Source organism: Pygocentrus nattereri, chromosome 19 (genome assembly GCF_015220715.1).
Source record: "Pygocentrus nattereri isolate fPygNat1 chromosome 19, fPygNat1.pri, whole genome shotgun sequence".
Classification (NCBI taxonomy): domain Eukaryota; kingdom Metazoa; phylum Chordata; class Actinopteri; order Characiformes; family Serrasalmidae; genus Pygocentrus; species Pygocentrus nattereri.
Window position 1 is genome coordinate 35,134,055 of NC_051229.1, and position 27,235 is coordinate 35,161,289.

The window sequence follows — 27,235 nt, forward strand, 5'->3', positions numbered from 1 at the left end:
CCATTAGACAAAACAGGACTTAATTCAGATTCAGATTCAGATTCCTTTATTGATCCCAGGGGGAAATTGCAGTTGTTACAGTTGCAGCCATTTATGTAAAAGAATAAACACTTTAATAATTTAAAACAACATCGAGAAATCTGCAGTATGTACACGAGATTTAAGTACTTATGAATATACTAAAGTGACGGTGACTGTGATATTAAATATGAAACATCTAGTATAAAGCAGTTCAATTATTTCAATTATTTAAATTAAATTAGTGTCCCTCTGAGTTATTGCACACACAATTGTTATTATTGCACATATGAACAGTTTGGTATTGAGTTTTGTGAATCACACACCGAGGGAGGAGCCGTCAGCTCCACACCCACAACATCACCGGCCTTGCGAATCAGTTTGTTGAGTCTTTTGGCGTCTGCCACCCTCAGCCTGCAGGATTTAATGGGCAAATATGTTAATCTTTTACTCTTTTTATTGATGTAACGGTCATAATCATTGTATAAATAATTATAATAACATTGCATGCCTGAACTTTGCTGGGCTAATCCAAAAAATAAAACAATTTTTACCGTGTCACCCAAAGTGACCTCTGCATCTCTACTTAACAATACTGTGATTTGAATATAAAGCATCCCTACTTTTCCTACATATACAGACTACAGTAAGCTGATGCAAACTGGAGTACCAAAAGTCACCTAAACATGAAGGAATATACTTCTATAAAAGGGTTTAGATTACTTTTCTGGATTTCTTTTTTTTTTTTTTTTTTTTTTTAACTTTTCTGGATTTCTAAACCTTTAAAGGACCCATATCACCTAAAAGTGACCTCACATTTTTATAATAAGACTTAATGTAATATTACCTTCAAAGCATACTATTTACTCCTAAATCCAAAGACCATATCTGGAAAGAAACTTGTGATGTCACTAAAACCAACTTTATATATATATATATATATATATATATATATATATATATATATATATATATATATACACACACACACACACACACACACACACACACATATACATATGTGTTTGTATATAAGTTGGTGACATCCTGTATAAATAAAAATAATGAGTGGCCACGACTTATTAATGCATGGGAAAGAGATCCTAATGCGTGGCCCTGACTTAGTAAGGCATGGGAATGAGTTGATTAAGTCGTGGCCATGATTTAGTAAGGCGTGAGAACAAGATCACAGCTTACTAAGTTGTGGCCATGCATTAGGATCTCGTTCCCACACTTTATTAAGTCATGGCCACGATTTAATCATCTCATTCCCACGCTTTACTAATTCGAGGCCACACATTGTTTTTATTTACACAGGATGTTACCAGCGGGGCTCTGTAGGTCTTAGTGTGCATATAAACACATATTTACATTTATGCATCTATACAGTCTGTGGCAGCTTAGCAGCTTAGTTCTATAGAAGGTTTTCAACCTACACTGCCTTTTCATTGAGGCTACAGCCAATCAGAGCAGAGATAAATTTAAGTTAAGTGATACTTTTTTAATCCCACAAATGGGGAAATTCCATCTCTGCATTTAACACATCCGTGAAGCAAAACACCTCATACACACTAGTGAATAGACACACACTAGGGGGCAGTGAGCACACTTGCCCGGAGCGGTGGGCAGCAATATCCACTGCGCCTAGGGAGCAATTGGGGGTTAGGTGTCTTGCTCAAGGACACCTCAGTCATGTGCTGTCGGCTCTGGGGATCAAACCGGCGACCTGGTCACGAGGCTGGTTCCCTAACCTCCAGTCCACGACTGCCCCCAAAATAGACTTGTCTTAAAAGTGTAGCAATAAAAACAGCCAGTTTAATTCTAGTGAGGGCAGGTTGGAAGCTGGTACTCATACATAGAGGAAAAAGATGTAAATGAAATCAAATACAATTATTAAAGAGAGGGTCTTTAATTTAGATTTGAAAATCCCTGTTATAGAGGTGGGCAAAGTGACAATATGCATTGTTATTGTGATAAATTATGTCTGTTTACAATATACTTCACTGGGCATATTGTAGGTATTGCCAGTACTTGAAGAGCTGAGTACTTGAAGAGTGGTTGGGATAGTGTAGTGGTTAACACCTTTGCCTTCTACACTGTAGGCTGGGGTTCAATCCCCCACCTGGGCAAACACCCTACACTATACCAATAAGAGTCCTTGGGCAAGACTCCTAACACCACCTTGTCCTACCTGTGTAAAATGATCAAATTGTAAGTCGCTCTGTATAAGAGCGTCAGCCAAATGCCGTAAATGTAAGAACTATGACTGACTGCATGCCTCGTTACAGTGGCAGTATATTATTTAGCCTATTTGGTTTAGTATGTGCGCAGCACAGAATTTGAAACAGTGAAAAGAAGAATTTGTAGAATTTGTAGTATTTTGTAAATGTGGCTCGTGGCTGGTTTTGTTTGTTCTGATTTATCAAACCACAGAAAAACGAAACATGTCGCTGCTCTGAACACGTCCTGAAGTATCTGCCGCCTTACACTGCATAACAGCGACAATGGAGACTTTTATTTTGACAGCTTGCACTGAGTTTACGCCTAGGAAACTGAAACAAACAGCTAACGAGCGTGTTGACTTTCTAATCGTCAGTTTCGGATATTCGGAAGATTTTTAAAAAGTATATGAATCCGGGCAGGACGGACTGACCGTGTTAGCGGTGTTCTTCGCGGTAAATATGAGAGAAAACTCTGTCGTTTGCCTTTGCTGTCAGCTGGGTTAGCTAGTTCAGTAACGTACATCAGTGAGCTAGGCTAGCTAGCGTTAGCTGGTCAGCGTTCGCTTCTTACATCAGTAAAGTTGTGATTATGTGAGCAGTTACCTGAGGTGCCGTGACATAAAAACCGGGTGCTTAACTAAAGAAGGTTTCTTAAAGTCTCCACACCCTCTCTAGCTAGATGACATTAGATTTTTTCAAACAAATTTGTGAATTTGCCCTTACGTCTCCTTGGATCTAGCTTAGCTGTCGTAGCCAAAGCTAGCTGTAGGTTTGTATTGGCTGTCAGCGGTCAGCAGCCGTGTCATGCATGTCAATAGAGCAATATGTCCAATTATAGATTATTATTGTCATTATTGTCATTTCATCTAGCAACATCTAGTTTGTAATGCCCTCTTAACCCCATTACAAGCATTACACGGGGAATTCCACCGTTCTTTAGAATAATTCAGTCCTTGATATGTAAACAGAGTGGTTTGGTAGTATTGGAGTGGTTTGAAAACTTTGCTGAAACTGATCTCATTTCAGAGGTGAAGATAGAAACGAACACAAATATAACCTTTTTATGTACAGTCCAAAACCACCAGTGGACCTACACATGTCTTCTGAGTTTTATATGGAATGTCGGTGATGGTAAAAGTGATAAAAGTGGTAAAAATCTGAATGAAAGTTTTCTTTTGGGACTATTTTGCCTTATAACACCCTGCATGTACCCCTCTACCATGATTAAAATAAATGGATTCAAATACATTTTAAGGAAAATAAAACTAGAGCGAAACACTGTCAGGCAGCGTAATTCATAACCATTTCATGTAATATAACCATTTCATGTATTAACTTTCTGTGAGGGTGCTTTTAGAGGCCTAAAAATTTCAGATGTCTGGTTCCTATCACCACCACTGTGAACAAGTCTGTGTCTGTCAGTTTGTCTAAAACAGAGCATTTCGCGCTAAACCACTCCGAATGACTTTATTTACACCTTAGCCATTTAATTATACAGAAAATTTGAAGAATGAATTAAATTCTCCTTCAGTTCTTGCTGATTAGTCATGGTGAGTAAAAATAGATTGCAGAGATGTTACCCATGTTACCCGAATTTTGGGCCGATGCCAACATCCAGTTATTTTTTGTGTACATATCTGCAGATGTCAATGCTTAAACGTATAGCATGTAGAAATAGCATGTAGAAATCTACCAAGATTAACGTTTCTAAATAAATAATAAATAAATAATCCATATTTCCCATAAGGGTTATATGCAGTAAATGAATAAAATTTCATACATGCATATTTTAGGACACTTGCCTATCGCCACCTAAACATTCTGCTCTTCTGGAAAACAAATATATATAAATCAATCAGTATAAATCAAATATAGATATGAAATATTGGTCTGGTACAGATATGAATCTAATATCTTGGTCCAGCATGAATCGCTACAGTACAGTACAGAATTGTTCTTACCTGGTCATATTAGTTTCCAGCTTGATATTTCTACCACATTATGTATTGTCATAATCTCTACTGCCCACACCAAATGTAAGTTGCTTTTGCCTGTTGCAGGCACACCTGACCAGCAGGGAAGAATGAGTTCTCACTCAGAGCATAGGGCCATCCATGTGGATCCGTCAGACTTGCGCTGTAAGAAAGGCTGCAGTTTCTTTGGCAATCCGGCCTGGAATGGCCTCTGTTCCAAGTGCTGGCGGGAAGAGAACCAGCATGCACGGGCCAGACAGATTGAAGAGGACCGGGCGCTGGCAGAAAGGTGAGTTAAAGAACAGCACAGAGAAAAGGATGTAAAGGACGTTGGTTGCCCGTTGATTTCAGGATTAATTTATTGTCATTAGTTTTCAGAATACAGGGCATTTAAATTTGCAATAAAATTCTATACTATAGCATCATGCTTCTACTTATAAAAATATGTAGAGGAATAGAAATACACAGGGGTATGCCAGACAAAAATAACAACAAATAAAAAAGTGGCACAAGAAAGAATGAGATAGATAGCACTGTGAATGTACAGTGTAGCAAGGTATAGTACTATGTGCGGAGTAACACATTGTGAAAGGCCATATGTGGGGTAATACGGTGTGCCGCCTAGTGCTGCAAAGTATGTGATTAACCAGAATGTGGTGCAATATATATGATTTTCTAGCTAGAGTATGTTACAGTGTATACTAGTGCAGGGGTGTTAAACTCAACCAGTAAAAGGGGTAAAAGGGCCAAATTTGTGGGACAGAGAAAACATTTTATTTCATTTTCAGTTAATGCTGTGCTGTAACCTGAACTGGACACTGTTCATTCAAAATATGCAAAAATTTCAACATTAAAATACAGACACTTGTAGTAGACTTTGAAATATTATGTGGAAACCAAAAATATTCAAATGGCCCCTGGAGTTCCATCTATTAAACCTACCTATCTGCTTGATATAGCATCCTTTTTGTTGCATGTTCATTAAGACTTGGGCTCAATTTCTGAGCTGCTGAGCTGAGTGTTTATGTTAAGTGTTTATGTTGTTTGATTTGCTGCTGAAATGCATTTGGTGACATGACTGGTGTAGAGTTATGCAGAATTGAGGTGTAACCGCGGTTCCACAGACTGCTGTTGGGGTAGAAGAGTCAGAGCACATTACACTAAGTAGGATTGTGTGGTGGGCCTGGTGTGGCCTGTAGGCCTTGTGTTTGATATGTGTACTAGTGCATTGCAAGCAGGTGTTGGGGGCAGTATATAAAAAGGTACAATATATCGTCGCTGTCCACAAAAAGCATGTATCTCTTTTTTTAATTGATGTTTTGATTACAATGAATGTCGTGGCTTTCATTTACATTGCCCGAAGCTCTAAGATCAACGGACCAATTGAAATGCTTCGAAATCACTTGGAATAAAACCTCTTAACCTTAAGTTACAATGAAAGTTACGAATGTTTTTGCTCAGTGCAAAAAAAAAAAAAAAAAAGGAAAAACAACAAATCTTCAAAATGCCAACTTTACAGTAGAAGGCCTTTGTTTTGTTTGTTTTTGGGACAGCGACAGTATACCTTTTAGGATACCTTCATGGAGGCAAGACGTCTAACCCAGTTGTTTTAAATATTGAGTAGATCAAGAAGAGGTACAGATGTGTACAAGTGAAATATGAGGTTATGTGCCAAAGTCAGTTACTGGAAACAATAAAAATTTTTGTAGACATTATAAGAAGTGCTGTAATGCAGTTGCACAGTACTTATACATTAAATACTTGTCAGCTTTAAATACAAGTACACCTTTATTAAGGCATTCTTAGGGCCTTTAGAACAGCATGAATTTGCCTGAGTACAGACTCTGTAAACAGCCCTTTCCATTTCATCTCAAGGATGCTCAGTAAGGTTGAAATCCAGGGACTATGCAGGTGTATAAACATGTTGGAAGCAGCCTTTTGAGTGTAGACAAACTGTAGCTGTGAAGGGATTAAGGCTAGGGTGTCATGGTCAGTTTTAGCTGAAGATTAATTACTAGAGATATAATTGCGACTAACAATTGATTTAAGTTTTATCCACTGATATGTAATATGAAATACAAGCCTAAAATGGCCAAATTGGCTAAATAATCATGCTTTCCAGATGTCAGTATTTAGTAGCTCCAAACTGACAGCAGAAACAGCTCAAGCTCAGATAAACAAACAGTACTTGCCGCTGCCCTCTAAAGCTGTTATGCACCTGATTAGGGTCCAAGCACACAGTGCGTAATACACTGTTGTAATTGTTAAGCAGTCTTATTCTTAATATTATTAGTCTTATTCTGAGCTGAAACTAATTGCTCAGACCAAACCGTAAGTCGCACAGACATGAAACTTGGTCAGTAGGTAGTAGTACCTTCTGCTACTCAGAGACACAAGAGGAGTTTGATTTGCCTCAAAGGGGGGCACTATAGCACAGCATAACACGTTTGGGCCACTAACTCCAAAACTGGAATGTGTAGAGACAAATTTTGCCTCAATCAAAATTAATTTGCAATTAGGACCATTAAGCTCTACGTACTTAGATTTTTTGGTTATTTGCATAACATGCCAACCAGTTCTTGCTCATATTCTGTATAATGCAGTGCAAACATAAGATTCTGAAAGCTGATAACTGTGGGAAAATAATTGTGATCAGCTTAAATAATTGAAATCAGGTGATGTAATAAATTTGATGGAGCCTAATTAGAGCCACACTGCCACCACAAGCCTGGACTTTTCAGAGCAAACAAAATTTATTCTAATGTTATATGTTATAAAGTGTTTTTACTGGCCAAAATGCTGCCAACAGGTTTGTACCATTTTCTTGGCCATCTTAAGATTTGTAATACTGTAAATGTTACCGCTTCAGATGAAGGTACTGAATATCAGAATATTTGATCCCTTTTTCAACTGAATGTTTGTATCAGCCAGACCTTATTTGGTGTATTATAGTGTATAATGCTCTCTTGATGATCACCCAGGCTACAGAGAGAGGAAGAAGCTGCCTATGCAAGTAGCCACCAGGGGTCACACTCTGAGACCACCACTGCCCAGTTCAGCAAAATTGAGAAGAGAACTGGTCAGAAATCACGCTCTGTCCCTACAGTGAAGAGATTTTTCACTTCATCTTCAAAGACAAGTCTGGTGAAAGGTGGGTGCATCGTGCCATTGGTTTTACAACATACCATAAATAAACTATACGGTTTAAGCAATTCTATTTGATAGCAGGGTTAATTTAAAAAAATAGAGAGAATAGTTTAATAAGATGACTTATTGGAAACTCACATAGCTTTCATTTTCTATTCTGCAAGAGCAGTGAGGGAAATGGTGGGTGTAAACTGAAGTTCATGACCCTGTTTTGTTAGCATTATGACCTTTTTGTTGCAGTGCTGGTCTGAACACACCCTTTTGTTTCCTGTGTTTTTTTGTTTTAATGTGTTTTTGGGACAATGCGTGCTTCTGGGAAAAAAGGAACTTACAAAACTTAGTAGTCATGAGATGTGGTGGGATATGCTGACACGACTTGGGCCATTCTAGATAGTGCTCGGTCGTATCTCTCCATTCACAAAGTACTTTGTAGTGGTTCAGAATTATTAATGTCTCACAGTGTTTAATGTCTCATGCTTGCTTATCTCACGTGCGGGTTATTCTCATAAATATAACAAATGCTGCCACCCAGCATTAAAAAAATTCAAATGACTAAACAAAAATGATGTTTGCTTATATAATTGAAAGTAAACCTGAATGATTTATTTGACTTTAAATTGATTTTTTGTAACATTTTCCAAATTAAATGAACACATTATTCTTACTGCAACACAGTAATATTTTGTCTGCAAGTATTTCTTTTTATAATTTGTATATTCTTATAATGCACATCATAGTGTTTTGCAAATTAATCTCTTTACTGCAACTCATTGACAAATATTAAGATTTTCTTTTGCCACATTTTGCTGTTTTGGTTTACCTTCTTAGAGTTTAAGATTAAGTGACCCTTATTAGTCCCACAACGGGGAAATTTCACGTTCGCATTTAACCCGTCCGTGAAGTGAAACACCACATACACACTAGTGAGCACACACACACTAGGGGGCAGTGAGCACACTTGCCCAGAGCGGTGGGCAGCCCAATCCGCAGCACCCGGGGAGCAGTTGGGGGTTAGGTGTCTTGCTCAAGGACACCTCAGTCATGTGCTGTCGGCTCTGGGGATCGAACCGGGGACCTTCCGGTCACTGGGCTGGTTCCCTAACCTCCAGCCCACGGCTGCCTTTAAATTTATGAGGAAAATGTAAAGATTCAACAATTAAAAGTAATACAAACTGTCTCTTTTTCGCCTTATTGAAAAGCAAGTGAATATAGCCGTATGCAAAAGTTTGAACATCCCTGGTCACGTTACATGTTTAAAAAAAGTTAACACATCCTCTGTAGGAGTTCGTCTACAGTTTCTCATTACTTATGAACAGGCTTATCAAATAGTTTGTTGTTTCTAGTATGTTAAATTTAGCAAATAGTAATTGTGCACTAAAATGTGCCGAGATGTGTTCTGCGTAGAGGATGTTCGCTTCATTTCACTTCAAAATCAACAAAACGTAAATTGAGCAGGGGTGCCCAAAATTTTACACATGACTATATCAGTAATGAGAAACAGACATCTGGACATATTGTAATGTAATAATGAGAATTAGGCTAAGACTACCAAAAAAAAACCCCAACATTTTTTCATAATATCTATGAAAAGGTGATTTCATTTTTTTTTACCATACAGACCTTGGGTTTATCTCCTGAAGTACATATGTATTGTTTATCTGTGATGATTAAACCCTTAAATATATATGGATGTGGTTTGTGTACGGCCAGTGTATTTGCATTTTATGCAAATATCTGCACTGTTATTAAAGAGCACCAAGTAATATAAGCAAATCATTATAGCTGATATCAGCCTGTCGAACATTCAGTAACATATTAGCACATTTGTTTTGTGCAGTGCAGCAGGTGTTTTGGCTTAGATGTTGTGTTATATAGATTTGAGGACATCCAGACCCACTGTGTCCTCAAATTAAGGCATACAGAGATCCATGTAGGGCCTTGTGACAAACCCATTTGTACAGTTTTTCAGCTAAATGGAAAAGGGTAGTATGGAGTAACTAGAGAGTCAGTGCAGTATAGGATGAATTGGAACTTCTTCCCCCAGATGCCACAATTCCAGAGACACAGTCGGCCCCCACCGCCTCTCTTAGTCAGCAGCCTGTTGTTGAGTCGGACCAAGCCACAAGACAGTTCATCGACTTTCTGAAGACCCTGCAGAAGCCTGGACGGGAGATCTTTAAGCAGTGTCATGCCTTCTGTCAACATGTACTCTACAAAAAGGTACTTTCAACTTTTTATGCTGATGCACAGTTGTGGTCCCAGTTACCAGAAAACCTCTTTACAGTACAGAGATTTTTTTATGGTTATGTTCTGTGTTGAAGAACATTATATAAAAATTCTGGTTGTCAGAGTTACTGCTTTAATAACATGTTACGAACACGACAAATTAACAGAGTGATCATTTATGCCGCCAATTTTTAAAATGCTGGTAACACATGGCATGTGACCGTCTCCCAGGCCCAATGACAGCTGTGGGAGCCTGCAGGAAGGCAGGGCCCAAATCTCGAACCGCCCACCGCCAAGGGACATGAGTAACTGTGGGAGAGGGCATGACTTCCTCCTTTCGCCGTCACTTGCACCCCGAAAACGGGCCCTGCCTTCCTCCTGACTCTTGTAGCAGTTGCTGGGGTCCGGTGGACAGACACATGCCGTTTACACATTAACCTTCTTTGACTAATTCAGCCCTCTGTAGTAGTGTGGGCAGAAGCCCATTTGCAGAATCTACTATTGTAGCCCTCTCATTCGAATACAGCCTTTAAACAGCTTTTAAAGCCATACCTTATGCAAACAGCACTGGACAGTGCTCACCAGACGCCTGTGGGTAAATCAACAAGCAGGAATCTAATGAAAGCACCAGCTAAGTGTGAAGCTCCAGATCCCCTTCGAGACCCTCCACTGCAACAAGAATCGACAAGCTGTAGCAAGAGCAAGAGGCTACAGTCACAGAATAGCTGAACCACTGACTGTATAAATTATATATATAACTCGTTGGTTGAAACATGCAGACGCTATTGCTCTCACTGTACATCGGTGATAAAAATTAGAAGCTGCGGTTACTCTGTGGAAGTCAATGATTTTTATGTTCAGGTTCACACAATATTCTGTTGAAGTAGTAGTGGGCGATATGACTAAGTCTGTATCATGGTTTAATTCAAATTTCTGACAGTTACAGTGTGTGTGTGTGTGTGTGTGTGTGTGTGTGTGTGTGTGTGTATGTGTGTGTGTGTGTATATATATATATATATACTTTTACTTTATAAACTTAAAAAATATAAGAATGAATATTTCAGTGCTAATACATTGAATACATTATGCTTGGAATATGGAATGTGTGTATGTATATGTATGTATGTATGTATATATTATATAAATAATATGTGTGCGTGCGTGTGTGTGTGTGTGTGTATGTATGTAAACGATTCTAGACCCTTAAGTAAGCCATTGTAATTATTTCTGGGAAGTTCATTAGCCTTTAATAAGAATCACTTTTGACAATAAAAATCTGAAATATTTTTTGTGCAAAATAGCACCATACAATACATAACAGAACAGCATTTTTTCTAAAACTAGCCCAGGCTAAAACAGTGTCAAATGTGGTTTCATGTCTGAATTTCTACAAGGCTTCAGTTGGCTTCTTTTTCAGCAGCCTGGCAGGACTTTGACAGCCCTACTTTCAGCTTACTAGTTTGTGGTGCTGAGTAGTAACTGCTGACCGTGAATTGCTCTGCTATTTCTTTCAGGATCTTGGTGCTGAGGAGCTTTCAGAATCTGTGCAAGACTTTTACCAGAACCTGTCTGATCGCTTAAACACGCTGTACAAAGGTACGTAACAGTCAGACCCCTTCTTGATGCACTTTGAAGTTATAGGTAAAAAAAAAGCTAGATCAGTGATCATCTAAATTATTTCAGATACAGGGTTTTTACAAGTGCAAGTGGTTCTAAATGACACTGACTTTGTGTTTTTATGTGTGTGCTGTCCAGGGACCCCAGATCGAGTGGAGGTTATAATGGATGAAGTAGAGAAGTACCTAATGCTTCATTTGTATGAGCAGGCCTTCTGCCCTGAGTCTGCAGATGATGAGGTCAAAGACCTGGCCATCCAGAACCGAATCAGGTAGGCCACTATGGGTCAGCAGTCTACAAGGACACACTAATTAGACAGGCTTACCTTGATGAAGAGCTTGAATTATATTTCAGCTTAGCATTCAATCTCCTCATCTTTGAGGAGATTATTATATTGTTAAATTATTGAGGTTAGTAAATGTTTTTATTTTCTTCATTGCTGAAAGGCACATAGGCTATATTTTCAGTGATTGAGTGTGTGCATGTGTGTGTTCAGGGCTTTACACTGGGTCACTGTTCAGATGCTGTGTGTCCCGCTGAATGAAGAGATCCCTGCAGTATCAGACAGTCTAGATAAGGCCATAACTGGTAAGGCAACTTAATTCTTTTTCAAGAAAAGTGTGTTTTATTATGCAATTTTGCAATGCAGCAAAAAAGGTGAAGGTGTTTTAATATAAACATAGCATTTTTCATGGTGCTTGGTAATTAGTGTTCAATGAAACAGCATAGTGAAACTTTTACTGTGCGATTGTACTGTAATTCCACCATCTGTAGAGGTGAGTGACAAACATATAATACAGTGTCCTCCACAAAGCAGTGAGGACTTTGTGCAGTATATTCAAGTCCTTCCATTTATTGTGATGATAAATATGGATACAGTTGTTTGAAATATGGTTTTAGTTGGTTTTAATTAAGTTGGCTTGAGTTGGATCTCTTGTTCTTATAATTCTATGGTCAAAATTTTGCAACACTACTTCTCCTACAGCTTTTAAGTTAGAACCATGAAACTTTGAAGGTTATTCCTGAATAAGTTGCTTGACTAGTGTTCATACAGCACTCACTCAAGCATGATTTTACTTTTCATAGGAATAATTGAGAGAATGTGCAGTATCTGTAAAATGAGTCATTCCATGAGCCATTCCGTTACAGCTGGGATGTCTTATTAATAGTCTAACAACACCATAGCAACCATCTGGGATAGCTTAGTAACAGCCTAGCAGCATCTTAGCAACCACCTGGGATAGGGCAGGTGTGTGATGATTACGATTTTTTAACAAGAGAGCGATTTATTTTAGGATATTGTCCAGGCCTTGACGAACTAGTCTAGCCTTCTGTAAATATCTTTGAGGTGAAGTTGTTCTGAAGTTCACGTTCAGGACACATAGATCATGATACCGTATTTGTATATTCTCATGTTATTTCTTGTCTTGGCTGGTTCAACCACAATATTGCTTCTGATTTTGCAGAATGGTTTCACAGTTCAGATGATGCTCAGTGTTCGTAGGCAGCTCCAGAGGCACTGTCTTCTTTCAAGATGTTTTGGTTTTCAGGGCAGGGTGTCAGAAAGCTGCACTAGGACTCTGAAGCAGCTAATAGTTTCCACTGTTTTTCCAACAACAATGTGTGTGTTGGCATATCTGGGTGTGCGTCATTGGCTTCCCAAGGTCAACAGTAACTACTGTGTTTGGTTGCCACTCAAAGCATGGTTTTACTTATGAGCTCTGTCACCTTATTGCTTTATGCCTTCCTGTTGATTTGCAGTTACATTTAATACTTCAAACTGCACTTTATCATTGGAGTCATGCACACATTCAATAATGTTTTTGTTCATTTTTATTATTGTCAGATTTCTGTTTCTTGTTGCAGACATCATTGAGATGGACTCAAAGAGAGTACCCAAGGACAAGCTGGGCTACGTCACCAGGTGTAGCAAGCACATCTTCAGCGCTATCAAACGGAGCAAGCGTGAGGCTGCCTCTGCTGACGACTTCTTGCCAGCACTCATCTATGTTGTACTGAAGGCCAACCCACCCCGCTTACAGTCCAACATACAGTACATCACTCGCTTCTGCAACCCCAGCCGTCTCATGAGTGGAGAGGATGGATACTACTTCACCAACCTGGTCTGTCTTCAACTTAAAACTCTGTTTTTATAAAAGTGAAATCAGAAAATGGGGTTTGTTGTACACCATTGTTGTGGTGTAGCTGCATTGAGTTTTATGCAACACCACTATTTGTACAGTTTGCCTGCATATCGCTGTTGTCGAAAAACAAAACCTTGTATCTCCAAAATGGAAACTTTACAGGAGACGGAAAAAAACCTACTTTACTTCTAGTGTAAGTCAATGGAAGTTTTGGGCTGTTTCTTTTGGTCCATTTGTCGTGAAATTTACATACAATATAAAGAGCGACAGGCATTTTCAAATTCGAAAACTGTCTAAAACTGAAAAATGGCAAAATTGGAGATATGAGGTTTTGTTCCGACAGCAGGCTTGGAGTACCTGGAGGAAACCCACGCAGACATGGGAAAAACATGCAAACTCCACACAGAAAGAACCCTGGTCACCCAGCCGGGGAATCGAACCCAGGCCCTACTTTCTGTGAGGCGACAGTGCTACCCACCACGCCATCGTGCTGCGCATGCCATTGTGTACAATAATTTTGAGATACATTTTTTGCCTATAACTTAAAATTCTTTCTTGCTGAAGAGGTTCATGCAGGTGTTATAAGGCGTAATAGTACCTAAAGAGAAATTTACCATTTCAACATTATATTAAATAATACAGCTATATTTCCATTGTATACATCACAATCTCTGCCCACCATTGTAAAGAAATCTCAAAGAGTCAGTCAGTTTCTTTACAATGAACTATTTCACATTAGACCACTCTGAATGTATTTCAGTAGTTGAATTTTGCAGAAGATTTGAAAAATTGGTGGAATTCAATTCAATAAAATTCACCTTTAAATGCCCCCAAGTGACCTAAACATTGCATTCGTGCTTGACTTTTTCTGATTTCTCTTTCTGTTTCACAGTGCTGTGCGGTAGCCTTCATAGAGAAGTTGGATGCCCAGTCTCTGAACCTAAGTCCAGAGGACTTTGAGCTCTATATGTCTGGCCAGGCATCTCCTAATAAGGTGCAGGACCCTGGAGACTCTTCATCCTCTTCTTTACGTAGTGCCCCCAGAGGAGAACCGGCGAGTGGCCGCAGCACTACAGTGGCAAAGACTTCTCAACAGCTGGACCTTCTGACAGGCCTGGAGACACGACAGGAGCGAGTGCTAGAGGGGGCACACAGGCTGGAGAATGACCTCATCGAGTGGAAGGACGGTGTGGAGCACTCAGTGCAGGACGTCCTGGAAGGACTTCATTTGGAGACGTGTCCCTCGTCGTCGTCCGCCATTGATTCGGACAACGTCGACAGCGAGGGGCTGCCCCCTCCTCTACAGCCTCAGGTGTTTGCTGGGTAGCTCCCCCATCTCCCTGCCACTGACCCAACTACACCAAATGACAAACTGACTGTTAATATTTAACCTTTCTGCCCGTCAGTGCTTGGGCCCTGCTGACTGCAGGCTTCTTTGGGTGATGGTTCCTCCTTTAATCTACCGTTTTCATCTTTCCTGTTCTGGGGAAAGGATTTGCACATTATTCTGTTATAGTTGAGTTCTTCTCAACACTTTTAAGTAAAGCTTTTATTGTGAAAGAGCTGGCCAACACAGTCAATATGGTTTTCCACCAACATAAAAATCTTCCATTAGGAAGATCGACAGATAGAAATTACCAATGAGCAACAAGCAATAAACTAAATATGCTGTTATTACTTGAACCACAATATTAGGAAATGTTTAGTTAAAGGTAGCCACATGGTCATAAGGACACCTAAAGAGCTTACTAAATGGAGGTTCCAATGTCTGCATGATTTAATGGCTGAGATGTAAACAAGGTCATTCAGAGTGACTTGGTATGAAATACTTCATCATCATGAAACTTAAGTCAGAATTGTTCACAGTGGTGGTGATAGGAACCAGACGTCCACCTCTACAAGTTATGGGATCAAATGTAATAATTTATGAAAATCTATTTATAGTATAGGGGTACACACGGAACATTGTGAGGCAAAACACTCCCCAGAGGAAATGTACTTTTTTCAGATGTCCCACTGTTTTACTGTAATCAGCATCACATGTAAAAGGTAGGGTCACTGGTGGTTTTGGACAGTAAATAAAATGGCTATATTTGTGTTGTAGTCATGGTGACCCCTGGTTCCCATCATCACCACTGTAAAGAAATCTGAGAGCCTACAATCTACAATGAACCATTTCACATCAAACCACTCTAAACGACTTTGTTTACATGACCGGAAGGGAGCAACCGTGGCCATTTGGTCATTGCTCAGTGAAGTGTTGGCCAGCTCTCTCAACATCGTCCTCTCTGTCCTTGGCATCTTTCACTCTATTTAAGTGAAGGCAGGTCAGAGTAGCCATTCTTATGCACTTTTAATATAAATGTCTCAAGTATATACAGTTCAGTCCTCAGTTCACATAGTCTCAGCCTAAATGAAAAAGGATTTATTTTTGTCGTAACTTCTTATTCATAAGGGAACATGGATGAAAAGTTAGCAAGGTTTTGGGTATTAATCAGGGATATTCCTTGCTGTTCTGTACAGGCAAGTGAACTCACTTGGGATTTAGTCTTATATGCATTTTATATTATTTATTAAAGTATTTAATTGATGTTTGTGGTCATGAAGTCAGGCTGAAACCAGGTCACTCCACAGGTCTTTTAGTTGCAATATTTATTTGGTTGAATGTAAACAATCAGAGCAACTAAAGATTTCAGATTTTTAGTCAGTGTAGTTACTGTGGTAGAACTTTAATGTGTTAACATGTCAGCTGTGTTGTATACTAATATTCTGGATGAAATGATGCACTGTGAACAAGTTGAACACCAGCTCATACCCACATGTTTGAGTTCAAGGAGTATATGGTTTGCTTGCAGACTGTTGATGGACACTACAATGTACAGGCAGTATAATAACATCCAACCTGGGGATGTTAAACAGTGACTTCTTTCTGACTTCTTTTAAGGGCAATTCAATGTCAAATCACCAGAGTTCTGTAAAGCCCTGGTCCGGAATTGCCAAAACAGCTGCCCACTCATTAGTGCTAGAGAGAATGCTGTGCAAAAGTCACTTTCTATTCTTTTAATTTCAGGTCAGAACAGCCAATAAGTGCAAGTTATAGGGAATACCTTCAGGGGATATTTGTGAGATTAGATTTAAGATAAACTTTCTTAAGGAAGAGAAATTCAAGAGGAAATTAAGTGGGGTGAAAAAAACAAACAAGTTTCCAGATCTGTAGTTGAAAAAAACATTGAAAGCTACGGAGAAAATGGGACTTCGAACAAAGAATGAAAGGATGTGCTGCTGTCAGGAAGCCCTGACTGAGAAAAGTAGGAAAACGCAAAGAAGCTGCTGCTGTTTCCAGAACAATGGACAGACCACCAGAGTTCAGACCTCAGCATCGCTGAATGTGTGTGGGATTACTTGGATCATGAGGAGCAGAAAATGTAACCAACTTCTAAGACTGAACTTTGGAGCTGTGTCTGCAGATTTACTTGAGGAGTCACCTGAAAAGAATGGAGGCTGTAATAAAGAAAAAGAGTGGACATTAAATACTGAAAACTTTGATAGTATTTCTAGCTGATGAGACTAAAATTCCATTTAATGTTATTATTGGCTGTTTTGCCTGGAAGAAGGGTGGTTTCTGATTATTGTACAGTACTGTTTGTACTTTATTATTTAAGTTAATGGCCATCTGAAACCTTGTTGCTGTTTGAAATAGGAATAGCTAGGAAAAGCAGATTTAGATCCCAGGTAGTTACAACTTTAGACGTATGAATGTGAAAGTCTTGCACCTCTATCAGAATATTGACATAATGCTTTTTGATTCCTACCAGTTCCAGTATCCATACTGTCTTAAGAAAGCCTCCGTTATTGGTTTGTTTGTCTGTTTGTTTGTTTATTTTAATCGTAAGAAGACAGTCCTTTATGTATCTTAAGATATTTAATTTAATCTAGCTCTGGGAGCTGATTGAACTCCGTTCTGACCATCTTGATGATAATTTGACCTAAACAGTGGTTAAAAGGCATGGACATGTTCATGATAGTTGTAGTCCCTGAACTATATATGTATGTTTAAATAAATACATAAGTAAACAAGTAAGATGGTGACTCCCAAAAACGTCGCTGCCGCATGCAAACTGCAGCCCTTGCATATGTTGCTGTACCCTGAATGGATTGTGCCCAAGAGCTGCACATTCTGTAATGGCTGTGTAGCCGTTTTCCAGTAAAACCTCCAAATACTGAGAATTAAAGTTTATGAATGAGTGAAGCAGATTGTGTTGTGTTGTGAATGCAGCTCACTACAAAAATGCTACACGCCTTCAGCCGTTTCCAGGTTTTGTTTTGCGCATGCAGGTTACCGTATCTTCAACCACTTTCACCATAAAGGAAGACACGCAAGCACTCTTTTTCCTGTTTTTTATGCATTCTAAGCATAAAAAGGGGGAAACTCTGGATCCCTTCCACCAAACAAAGGGTTAGAGTCTTGCATTAATCACAGAACACAGCAACCAACACCAGCACCATGTACGTCTTGCCAGGAGCTATTGGTGAGTAACAGTAAAGATTAAGCTACATATGTGTATAAAATCTGATGTGGTTTTGAAGACTAATACATTTTTTCTCTTTTTTGTAGCCATTTTAACCTTGATCGCAAATGTCAAGTCTGAGGGTATGTTGGAAGTTTGACATTATTATTATTATTTTATGATTACTGTTATTGTTACAATTATTATGGATTTAAGCCAGTAAATAGAGGCAGTAAACTCTTCAGACGTCTGGTTCCCATCACTGACACTGAATAATTCTGACTTGGCACGTTTTTCTAGATTTCACTCCAAGCCAGTTTGAATATCACTGTTTTTAGATCATACAGAACTTTAAAAAAAGTTGGTGGGTGTCCACTTTAACATCAGAACTTTTGAAAGCGACTTTAGAAAGGATTCTTTGCGACAAACATGGTATGTAGAAGTATAAATGCCATTACTTTGTAGCTCATGCTACCGCTCCCAACTCAGGCTAATCAATTTTGGGGGGAAAATTAAAACTGCGATATTTTGTAATAACTTGTAATAATTGCTGTAATATAACAAGTACCAAACTGTTCTAATGCCTACATGATCAATATATTAAATCAGGTGACATAATTAAACATTGACCAGTAGGGACCACATTGACCACATTATATACCTTCGTTTGATCATGTAAGTGCCTTAATCCATCTGAAGCTTACAGTTTTGCATACAGTAGAATGGAGATTTGTGTGCTCACTGTAAAGTGGTCTACTGTTGATTTTCTAAGCATTATCTAAACATAACACGTCATCTTAAAAGACTTTTTCTACCAATTTCAGTTCAGTATTGTTATTTAATTGCCCAGTTGAACATCTTGCCAAAGGTAAACTAAAATAAATGTGCCAAAACTTTTACACTGCCCACATTTTGTTTTATTCCCCCTTATATATTAAATTTTAAAAATAAACAGTAATTCTGCATTTAAATGTGCAGAAGTGTGTTTGATGTTCTTACTTTCACTCACAAAATCATCAAAACATGGAATTTGACCAAACTTTTGCCTATAAGTATATTGTGTAAAGCAAGTTTAATCTAATTAGAAAGAAAAAAGTATTAAGGTTCCCCTTAACAAACGCTGTTCTCACTCTTGCAGAGCCGAAGCCCACACCTCTTCCAGTGAGGGCGAAAGTGAAGGTGAGCGCGGGGGAGGCTCGGCTCTTCTCAGGAGAAGATGTCCAACTCTCCTGCAGCGTACCTGATCAACCTGAGCCCAAATGGACGTACCACTGGTTCCGGGATGAGGAGTCTTTGGGGAGTTGGAAAGTTTACCACTTGCAAAAGTCTCAAGTCCAGCAAGGAGGAAACTATACCTGTTATGGAGAGAAGGACATTGAAACCTGGCCCTATTCAGCAGAGACACTTCCAAGCGAGCCGCACACTGTATATGTGGATGGTAAGTTTTTATTTATTTATATTTATGTATTTATTTTTGGTCAATTTCATTTACATAGATCAGGGCTGCCCAAGACGTGGGCCACAGGTCAAGGTTGGCTTATGAGGATGTTTGATTGGCCTTCTAGAAACTTACCCCAACCTCATCCCCACCCCCTCATCCAATAGGAGAGCAAACATATTCTTATACTACAACTCAATAAATTCTATAAAGCTTGTACTTTTGAGAATTTATAGTAAAAATTTAGGGTGAAATGTTCTAAAATGTGTTTGAAAAACCTTATTTGGCCTTGTTTTTTTGGCCCTCGGCCCGCCAAAAACATTGCACTTTGGCACCCCTGATATAGAGCTGTTTATAACGGACATTGAGTGCATTTACATGCACCTGAGCAATCAGATAATGGGGAAACTCCAGGTCTACATGAGACAGTAAGTAAAGTTAGGATTACGTATGTAAGGAGGGATTTCAGTTTCTCTGCACTCCTGTGAAAGAAAATTTCAACAATCATCATCATCTGTAACTGCTTATTCCAGATAGGGTGCCTGTAGCAGTTGGGAGAGCAGATAATCCCAGATAACCCTCTCCCCCACATCTTCCTCCAGCTCATTCCGGGGGTCCCTGAGCCACTCTCAGGCCAACTTGAAGATACACTATGTTTCCAAAAGTATTCACTCGTCTGCCTTCACATGCATATGAACTTGAGTGACGTCCCATCCTTAATCCATAGGGTTTAATATGATGTTGGCCCACCCTTTGCAGCTATAACAGCTTCAACTCTTCTGGGGAGGCTTTCTGCAAGGGTTAGGAGTGTTTATGGGAATTTTTGACCGTTCTTCCAGAAGCGCATTTGTGAGGTCAGACACTGATGTTGGATGAGAAGGCCTGGCTCACAGTCTCCACTCTAATTCATCCCAAAGGTGTTCTATCAGGTTGAGGTCATGACTCTGTGCAGGCCAGTTGAGTTCTTCCACACCAAACTGGCTCATCCGTGTCTTTATGGACCTGCTTTGTGCTTTGGTGCTCAGTCATGTTGGAACAGGAAGGGGCCGTCCCCAAACTGTTCCCACAAAGTTGGGAGCATGAAATTGTCCAAAATCTCTTGGTGATGAAGCATTAAGAGTTCCTTTCACTGGAAGTAAGGGGCCGAGCCCAACTCCTGAAAAAACAACCCCACACCATAATCCCCCCCAGACAAGTACCATTCTCCTGGCAACCGCCAAACCCAGACTCGTCCATCAGATCGCCAGACGGAGACGCATGATTTGTCACTCCATAGAACACATCTCCACAGCTCTAGAATCCAGTGGCGGCGCTTTACACCACTGCATTTGATGCTTTGCATTGTGCTTGGTGATGTAAGTCTTGGATGCAGCTACTTGGCCATGGAAACCCATTCCATGTATCTCTCTATGCTGTTCTTGAGCTGATCTGAAGGCCACATGAAGTTTGGAGGTCTGTAGTGATTGACTCTGCAGAAAGTCGGTGACCTCTGCGCACTATGCGCCTCAGCATCTGCTGACCCCACTCTGTCATTTTACATGGCCGACCACTTCGTGGCTGAGCTGCTATCGTTCCCAATCGCTTCCACTTTGTTATAATCCCACTGACAGTTGACTGTGGAATATTTAGTAGTGAGGAAATTTCACGACTGGACTTGTTGCTCAGGTGGCGTCTGAGCGACCCATTCTTTCACTAATGTCTGTAGAAGCAGTCTGCATGGAAGTGATTGAAACACCTGAATTCAATTATTTGAATGGGTGAGTGAAAACTTTTGGCAATATTAAACTCTTCCAACTGTAGCAGGTCCCTTCCCCTTACCAGGAATGGGCAATTAGCTCTTTAATAAAAGTGATATTGTTTTAGTGGCTTGGTAAAGCCAGTTTTCGTGTCCACTGAATCTGTCCTAAACCATCTAGTGGTATACAGTTAAATGCTAAATTTGGCTAAATTACATATTTTGTAAAAAGTAAAAACATTCCCTACAGAATACTATATCATGTTTTCCTCTATATGTCAATGCAAAATTATTTTATATTTAACTACCTTAAACAACAAAAGAAAAAAGGAAAAAAGTCATGTGCAAAAGTTTAGGAACTTTGACAAAAGTTCCAGTTGTAAAGTCTGAGAACTAAACTTATTAGGACTTACTTGACTTGTTTGGGCTGATTAGGCAGGTCAAGAACTTGGCTATAGAGATTCTCAAAATTCTGCATGATGTATTTGTAAAATGCTCCTGGGCATTGTGACAAGAGAACACGGATAAATGAAAACACAACAAATGACATCAAATTCTAGTTTTGGGCCAGAATCCAAGAAGAGGCAACATATTATAAAATCTGGCACATATAGAAACCATATGGCATATAAATAACACAGCAATTTATATTTGACACTTACATACTTTTAAAACACATAGACCTACTTTTTTACTTAACTCAAGTGTATATTTAAAGGACTTTTATTAGATTTATTTGATTAATTCTGTCGACGTCTTTATTTTCACTCCATACAGGATGTGTACGTATATGTGCAGGATATGCATCTTAGCTACAGGGTCATCCATGTTACTTGTATATTGAGAGTTTATTGTTCCAGTAGTGTAACTTTTCACTGATCATTAGGTGGTTGGGCCCTTCTGCGAGTCCCAGCTGAGCCTTTACTCATCGAGGAAACAATGACCTTGACCTGCCGCATTCGTGATGAACCCATCCTGGTGGAGGTGCTCTTCTATAAGGATGGGATTGAGATCCATAAACTGAAGGACAAAGACCTGGTGTTACCAAAACTCACGCTGAAGGACAAGGGCAATTACTGGTGCAGAGCCACGTGGGTCCAGGGTTTTGAATATCACTCTGCCCAGTCCCTGCCTGTTTATGTAGCTGTATTAGGTAAGATGTTTTTTAATGATCAAATCCAGCCCAACACAGAGGTAATTCCTGTGAGCATACGATACACAGTGTACGGTGTTAGCTGGAAAAATGAAAATAATCATCTCCACTGATTGATAGATTCACACACACCCATCTGAGGAATCCTTGGTTAAATTGCTAAAGGAATACTTCACAAGTCCACCTAAAATCAGTTTTTATTCTGTCATATTGACAGATATTGACAGACCTGATCATATTAAGCGTGGTTTCCCATAATCTTACAGCCAAGTGTAATGACTTTGGTCCCACTGCTAAAATTTCTTCTGATTTTTGATTTTGTCACTGTGAACCATGAGCAGGGAAGTATAAGACTAACCAATAATATCATGTTTACCTCCTCCTCTGATTACTAATCATCAGGAGTGCTTTAACCTGCTCATGGGCCCTGGGGCAACAGGTGGTCCTCGGCTCTGTGGTTGTAGACACAGCGTCCAAAGACTCAAAACCTTTATTTTTAATGAAGGTGCACACACCAGCCATTCGTCCTCTTTTCATTAATGCACAGACTTAAACAAAGCTGAAGTTAGCTTCTTATCTGCTTGGTCCTTTTTCAGATTTTCCATTCCACTTAAATGGTGCCGCAGTGTCATTCTGAGGCCTGTGACTGCTGCACCGCTTAAAGTGGAATGGAAAATATGAATAAAAGGCTGGCAAATAAGAAGCCAGTTCAGCCTTGTCAAACTTATGCCCAGAACCAAACCACTAAAAGCCAAGGTCAGTCAAGGTTTGATACTTGAACTGAACTTGAGATGAACTTTAACTTGAGCTCATATGAGCTGTGCTCCGTTTAATCTGTCATGTAATGCCACACCAGCAGTTAACTCTGTAAAACCGTCAACTTTATCAAACAACCAAGGTCTTTGACAAGCTGTAGCCTATTGTCTGATTCAGAGGTGTAGAAAGAAGTAAACTTTTGGGTAGGCCTGTGAAAAAGTGGCTAGGCTACCTTGGTCAACACAATTTTACAAACTTGCAGACCCGAGGAAGATGACATGAGATAAAATCAGACATGAGAGATGAAAAACAACACAACAAACTTAGAAACCTAAACCTTCATCATCATAAGTGAAGCATACTGCATACTTTGACCAGCATAAAATGTTAATGGTGCATTTTTGTCCTACCTTTGGTGCGTTGAAGTAACATTACATGGTTGCGTTGACATTTTCACACAGCTTATTTTAGCCATTGTAGTCATAAAGCATTGTAAATGCCAAATTCACAAAAAAACGATTATGACGGTAGAAAATGACACATTCTATAGGTCGGCATCACATGTTTACGGAGCCCCGGAGGAGACAGAGGTAAAAAAAAAAAAAAAAATTAATTTGAGCGAACGTTTTGCAGTTCGTACGCACGTTTTCTTTTATTCATGGTCACGATTTCTTAAATCGTTCCCTCATTTTCTTTTAAACATGCGCACGTTTTCTTTACTTCATGGTATGTTTTTGTTTATTCGTGATCATGATTTTCTAATTCGTTCTCTCATTTCTTTTAATAGATGTCAAGTTTCACTTTTAACAGGATGCATGTTGTTTATTATTATTTCTTCTTTATTTGTGCGCAAAATCAATGTAGTAGATACAGGTCGTGTTATTTGTCCTGTACAGGAGTAACTAACAGCTCCCTGACACTGTCTGACAGGTTCTGATGAGCTAGATAGGTGAAATGATGGAGATGCTCATCAGGTCTGATTCTGATTTGGGGCGCTGTGAGGAAACTGCAGCTCCTCTTCACATCAAACAGCCCTCAGATTCATCAGTGCAGCTGCAGTTTGGTGATGAAATGAAGGAAGACAACAAACTACAACCACAATCTTCACTAAACTGCACTTTCTAATGATCATGTTTAACAGATACAGATGCAGCGTGGCTGCTTAGCCCTGTTTCTGCTCCTACAACAAGCTGCGGTGTTAGAGACCATCACACAATTACAGGAAGAAATGATCAGCGTCGACGTTTCAACAAACTCCAATTAACACACACAGAAACGTTCATGTGGGATGAGGAGAGTTTAATAGAGTTTAATAGATCTATGGATTAGATGTAGATATATTAATGTGAGGGTGTTGAAACGCTGATCATTTCTTCCTGTAATTGTGTGATGGTCTCCAACACCACCATTTGACCTGGAGCAGAAACACTGGGCCGTTTGCTGTGAAGAGGAGCTGCAGTTTCCTTAAATCTCCTCAAATCAAACTCAGACCTGGTGAGCGTCTCTGTTCATCTCATCACTCTAACACGTCAGAACCCATCAGACAGTCTCAGGGAGCTGTTATCAAAACACAAACAACGTGCATTCAGTTAAAAATAAAACATGACCACGGTTAAAAGAAAACGAGAGATCATAATAATAATAACAACACATTTTCATGGTTTCCTGGGGTTACACCACATGACTCTGATTGGACAGTCGCACCACTTGACTTGTTATACTTTAGGAGGCACAAATGCTTGAAATGAATTTTAATTTGATGCACTCAAAATAGATTCACATAAAGGCGGTATTGTATGTTAATGTGATGAATGTCATGCATTTACTGAATTATTTCATGGGAAAATAATAGACACAATAATGGACACAAATAACTTATACCGTTGTCCAAAAGTTGTTGTCATGACGACTTAAATAAGGACCAGATAGCTTGATTTAATTTGCATTGTGCAAATCTGCCCTGCGAGGTGTTGTTCTCTGTCGGCAGTGCATTCTTTTAGTATGTTTATTATAACATCATCTTCTCCTGTTTGATCACAGATAAACTCAACACTCCTGTGCTGGAAATTGAGCGAGAAGAGGTGGTGAGAGGGGAAAGGGTGGTCCTAAGGTGTGTGACCCAGCTAAATATAAGAGACAAGGACCTGAGTATAGACTACTACTTCCTGAAAGATGGCTCCAGGCTGGGGCCTGCCTCGCCCCAGGAATCTTACCTCATCCCATTCATAGAAGAAGAGGACGCCGGGCTGTACTCCTGCAGAGTTCGTGTGAGAGCTCTGGATTTGGAAAGACTGAGCGAGCAGGTGGAGCTGAAGGTCAGGTTAGATGATGTCTAGAGCTTTTAGTACTAAAAGGTAAGTGCCCTAGAATTTTGGCACTTTTATGTAAAAACACATTATATACATAACGTATGCCTCATTTATTGCAATATGATGCACTTTTACACTGAAATCCACTTTACATCCTCTTAACTGAGATACTTTGACCTGCTGCACCTGCAGCTTTTACATAGATTACAATAAACTTGAGTTGAATGGGGAATTCCACTGATTTCTCAAAATCCATGGAGCATTAAATAATAAGAAATAAACAAAATAACTCAGAGTGGTTTGATGTGAATTGCTTTGTTGTAGAAAAACTTACAGAATTATTCACAGTGGTGGTGCCTGTTGCCTGAGACATTGTTGCATGATAGTTCTGAGATCAGCTTTTGGTGGGTAAACATGTTTTTTAAAAGCCGTTTATGAAGCAAAGTAGTACCCAAAGATTATTTTTTAATTGCAGAAGACACCTGTTGGTTCTGGTGGTTTTGGATAGTAAATAAAATGGAACAAATCAAATGATAAAATTAAATATTTGTGCTGTAGACCATGGTCATCACCCCTGGTTCCCAACACCACCACTGTAAAGAAGTCTGAGTCAGTACATTTCTCTACAATAACCCATTTCACACCAAAGCACTCTGAATGACTGAATATCTTGACCAATAAACTATGCCGAAATTTTTAAATGTTGGTGGAATTCCCCTTTAAGATGTCAGAAAGCGGTGACCAATAAATGGACACACTTTAAAATCATGTGTGCTAAATTAACACCTGCACCAGCTTCATTCCATATCAGGTACACCTCATCCACTAATAGAGCTCTTCTTGAGATATTAACTAGCTGGATCAGATGTGATGGATTAGAGCTGGAAGTAAATGCAGTAGAGCAGAATCCAAGAAAAGACCACTCAGCCTCTAGAGTTCTAATTCAATAGAAACACACTGTGTACACTGGGGGACCAGTACAACACTGTAGGCCTTAAACTGGAACCACACAGTTTTAAAATCTGTATAATTAAAAATAAACAGACATTCAGAGTGATTTGCTGTGGAATCTAAAGGTGTGAAGTATCAGAGAAACAGATGGACTACAGTCTGTAGCTGTAGAATTACAAAGTGTTCCTATACAGTAAGTGGAGCTGATAAAATGGACAGTGAGCATAGAAACAAGGACATAATATCATAATGTTATGCCTGATCGTTGTATATAACCGATAACCCCATCATTCTGAACATCCATTTCACAATGCAAAGAACTAGTATGCAAATGGTTCTTTGAGTATGCATGGTTCTATATGGAACCATTTTCGGTGCTAAAGAACCCTTGAAGAGCCATTTTTTTTAAAAGTGTGGGGCAAAATAGTCCCTAAAGGTAAATGCCTTGGTTCACGTTGTAGGCACTGTGACCCCTGGTTTGATATTCTTGTGTGCTTTTATGTGAGAAACATTCAGGAGGTTAAACAGTGGGCAGTTTTAGGGTCACATTCGCATTCAAACAGCAATCAATAAATAAATTAATAAATAAAGGAATTCACCTTGATATTTAATGACTGCGTCTTTTTGTCTAGAGCCAAGTCCCGGACCAGAACATGCCATGGATTTCAACTGCTGGCTTTCTCTCAGCCAGTTCATCAACTGCACTGTGGCTGCACAGGAATGGAGTTTAGGGCCCATTCTATAAATGGAGTTTTATACACCTGATCCTAATAGACCTCAGAAGTCACACGTCATGTTGTAGTCGATGTGTTGCCCATATTAGGGAATGCTGCCGTAGCGCCTGTAGTAATCAAAACGTTCCAAACCCGATATGTTTTGTCCTACATACATTTTCTTCCCTTCATGTCGCTGAATCTTCTGGATTATGAGGCTGTTTAGCCACCAAAATATGAATAATATGTTACACACACACACAAAAAAAAACAACTAGTCACCAAGCATCCAAAACACAACCTATCGCTGTTGTCAGAACGAAAA

General features: G+C 39.4%; 2 protein-coding genes across 2 annotated transcripts; both read left to right on the forward strand.

Moving 5' to 3' along the window:
* The first annotated feature begins 2,540 nt into the window (after positions 1 to 2,540).
* rabgef1l (RAB guanine nucleotide exchange factor (GEF) 1, like) lies at positions 2,541 to 17,596 on the forward strand. The gene is made up of 9 exons (XM_017691827.2): positions 2,541 to 2,693; positions 4,301 to 4,502; positions 7,195 to 7,364; positions 9,405 to 9,580; positions 11,101 to 11,182; positions 11,342 to 11,474; positions 11,700 to 11,791; positions 13,070 to 13,326; positions 14,240 to 17,596. Exons 2-9 carry the CDS (start codon positions 4,324 to 4,326, stop codon positions 14,672 to 14,674), a joined length of 1,524 nt encoding a protein of 507 aa, XP_017547316.1. The 5' UTR covers positions 2,541 to 2,693; positions 4,301 to 4,323; the 3' UTR covers positions 14,675 to 17,596.
* Positions 17,597 to 17,751: 155 nt separating this feature from the next.
* Positions 17,752 to 27,235, forward strand: LOC108424064 (high affinity immunoglobulin gamma Fc receptor I-like). The gene is made up of 6 exons (XM_017691828.2): positions 17,752 to 17,876; positions 17,963 to 17,998; positions 18,994 to 19,293; positions 21,915 to 22,181; positions 24,978 to 25,291; positions 26,830 to 27,235. Exons 1-5 carry the CDS (start codon positions 17,852 to 17,854, stop codon positions 25,271 to 25,273), a joined length of 924 nt encoding a protein of 307 aa, XP_017547317.1. The 5' UTR covers positions 17,752 to 17,851; the 3' UTR covers positions 25,274 to 25,291; positions 26,830 to 27,235.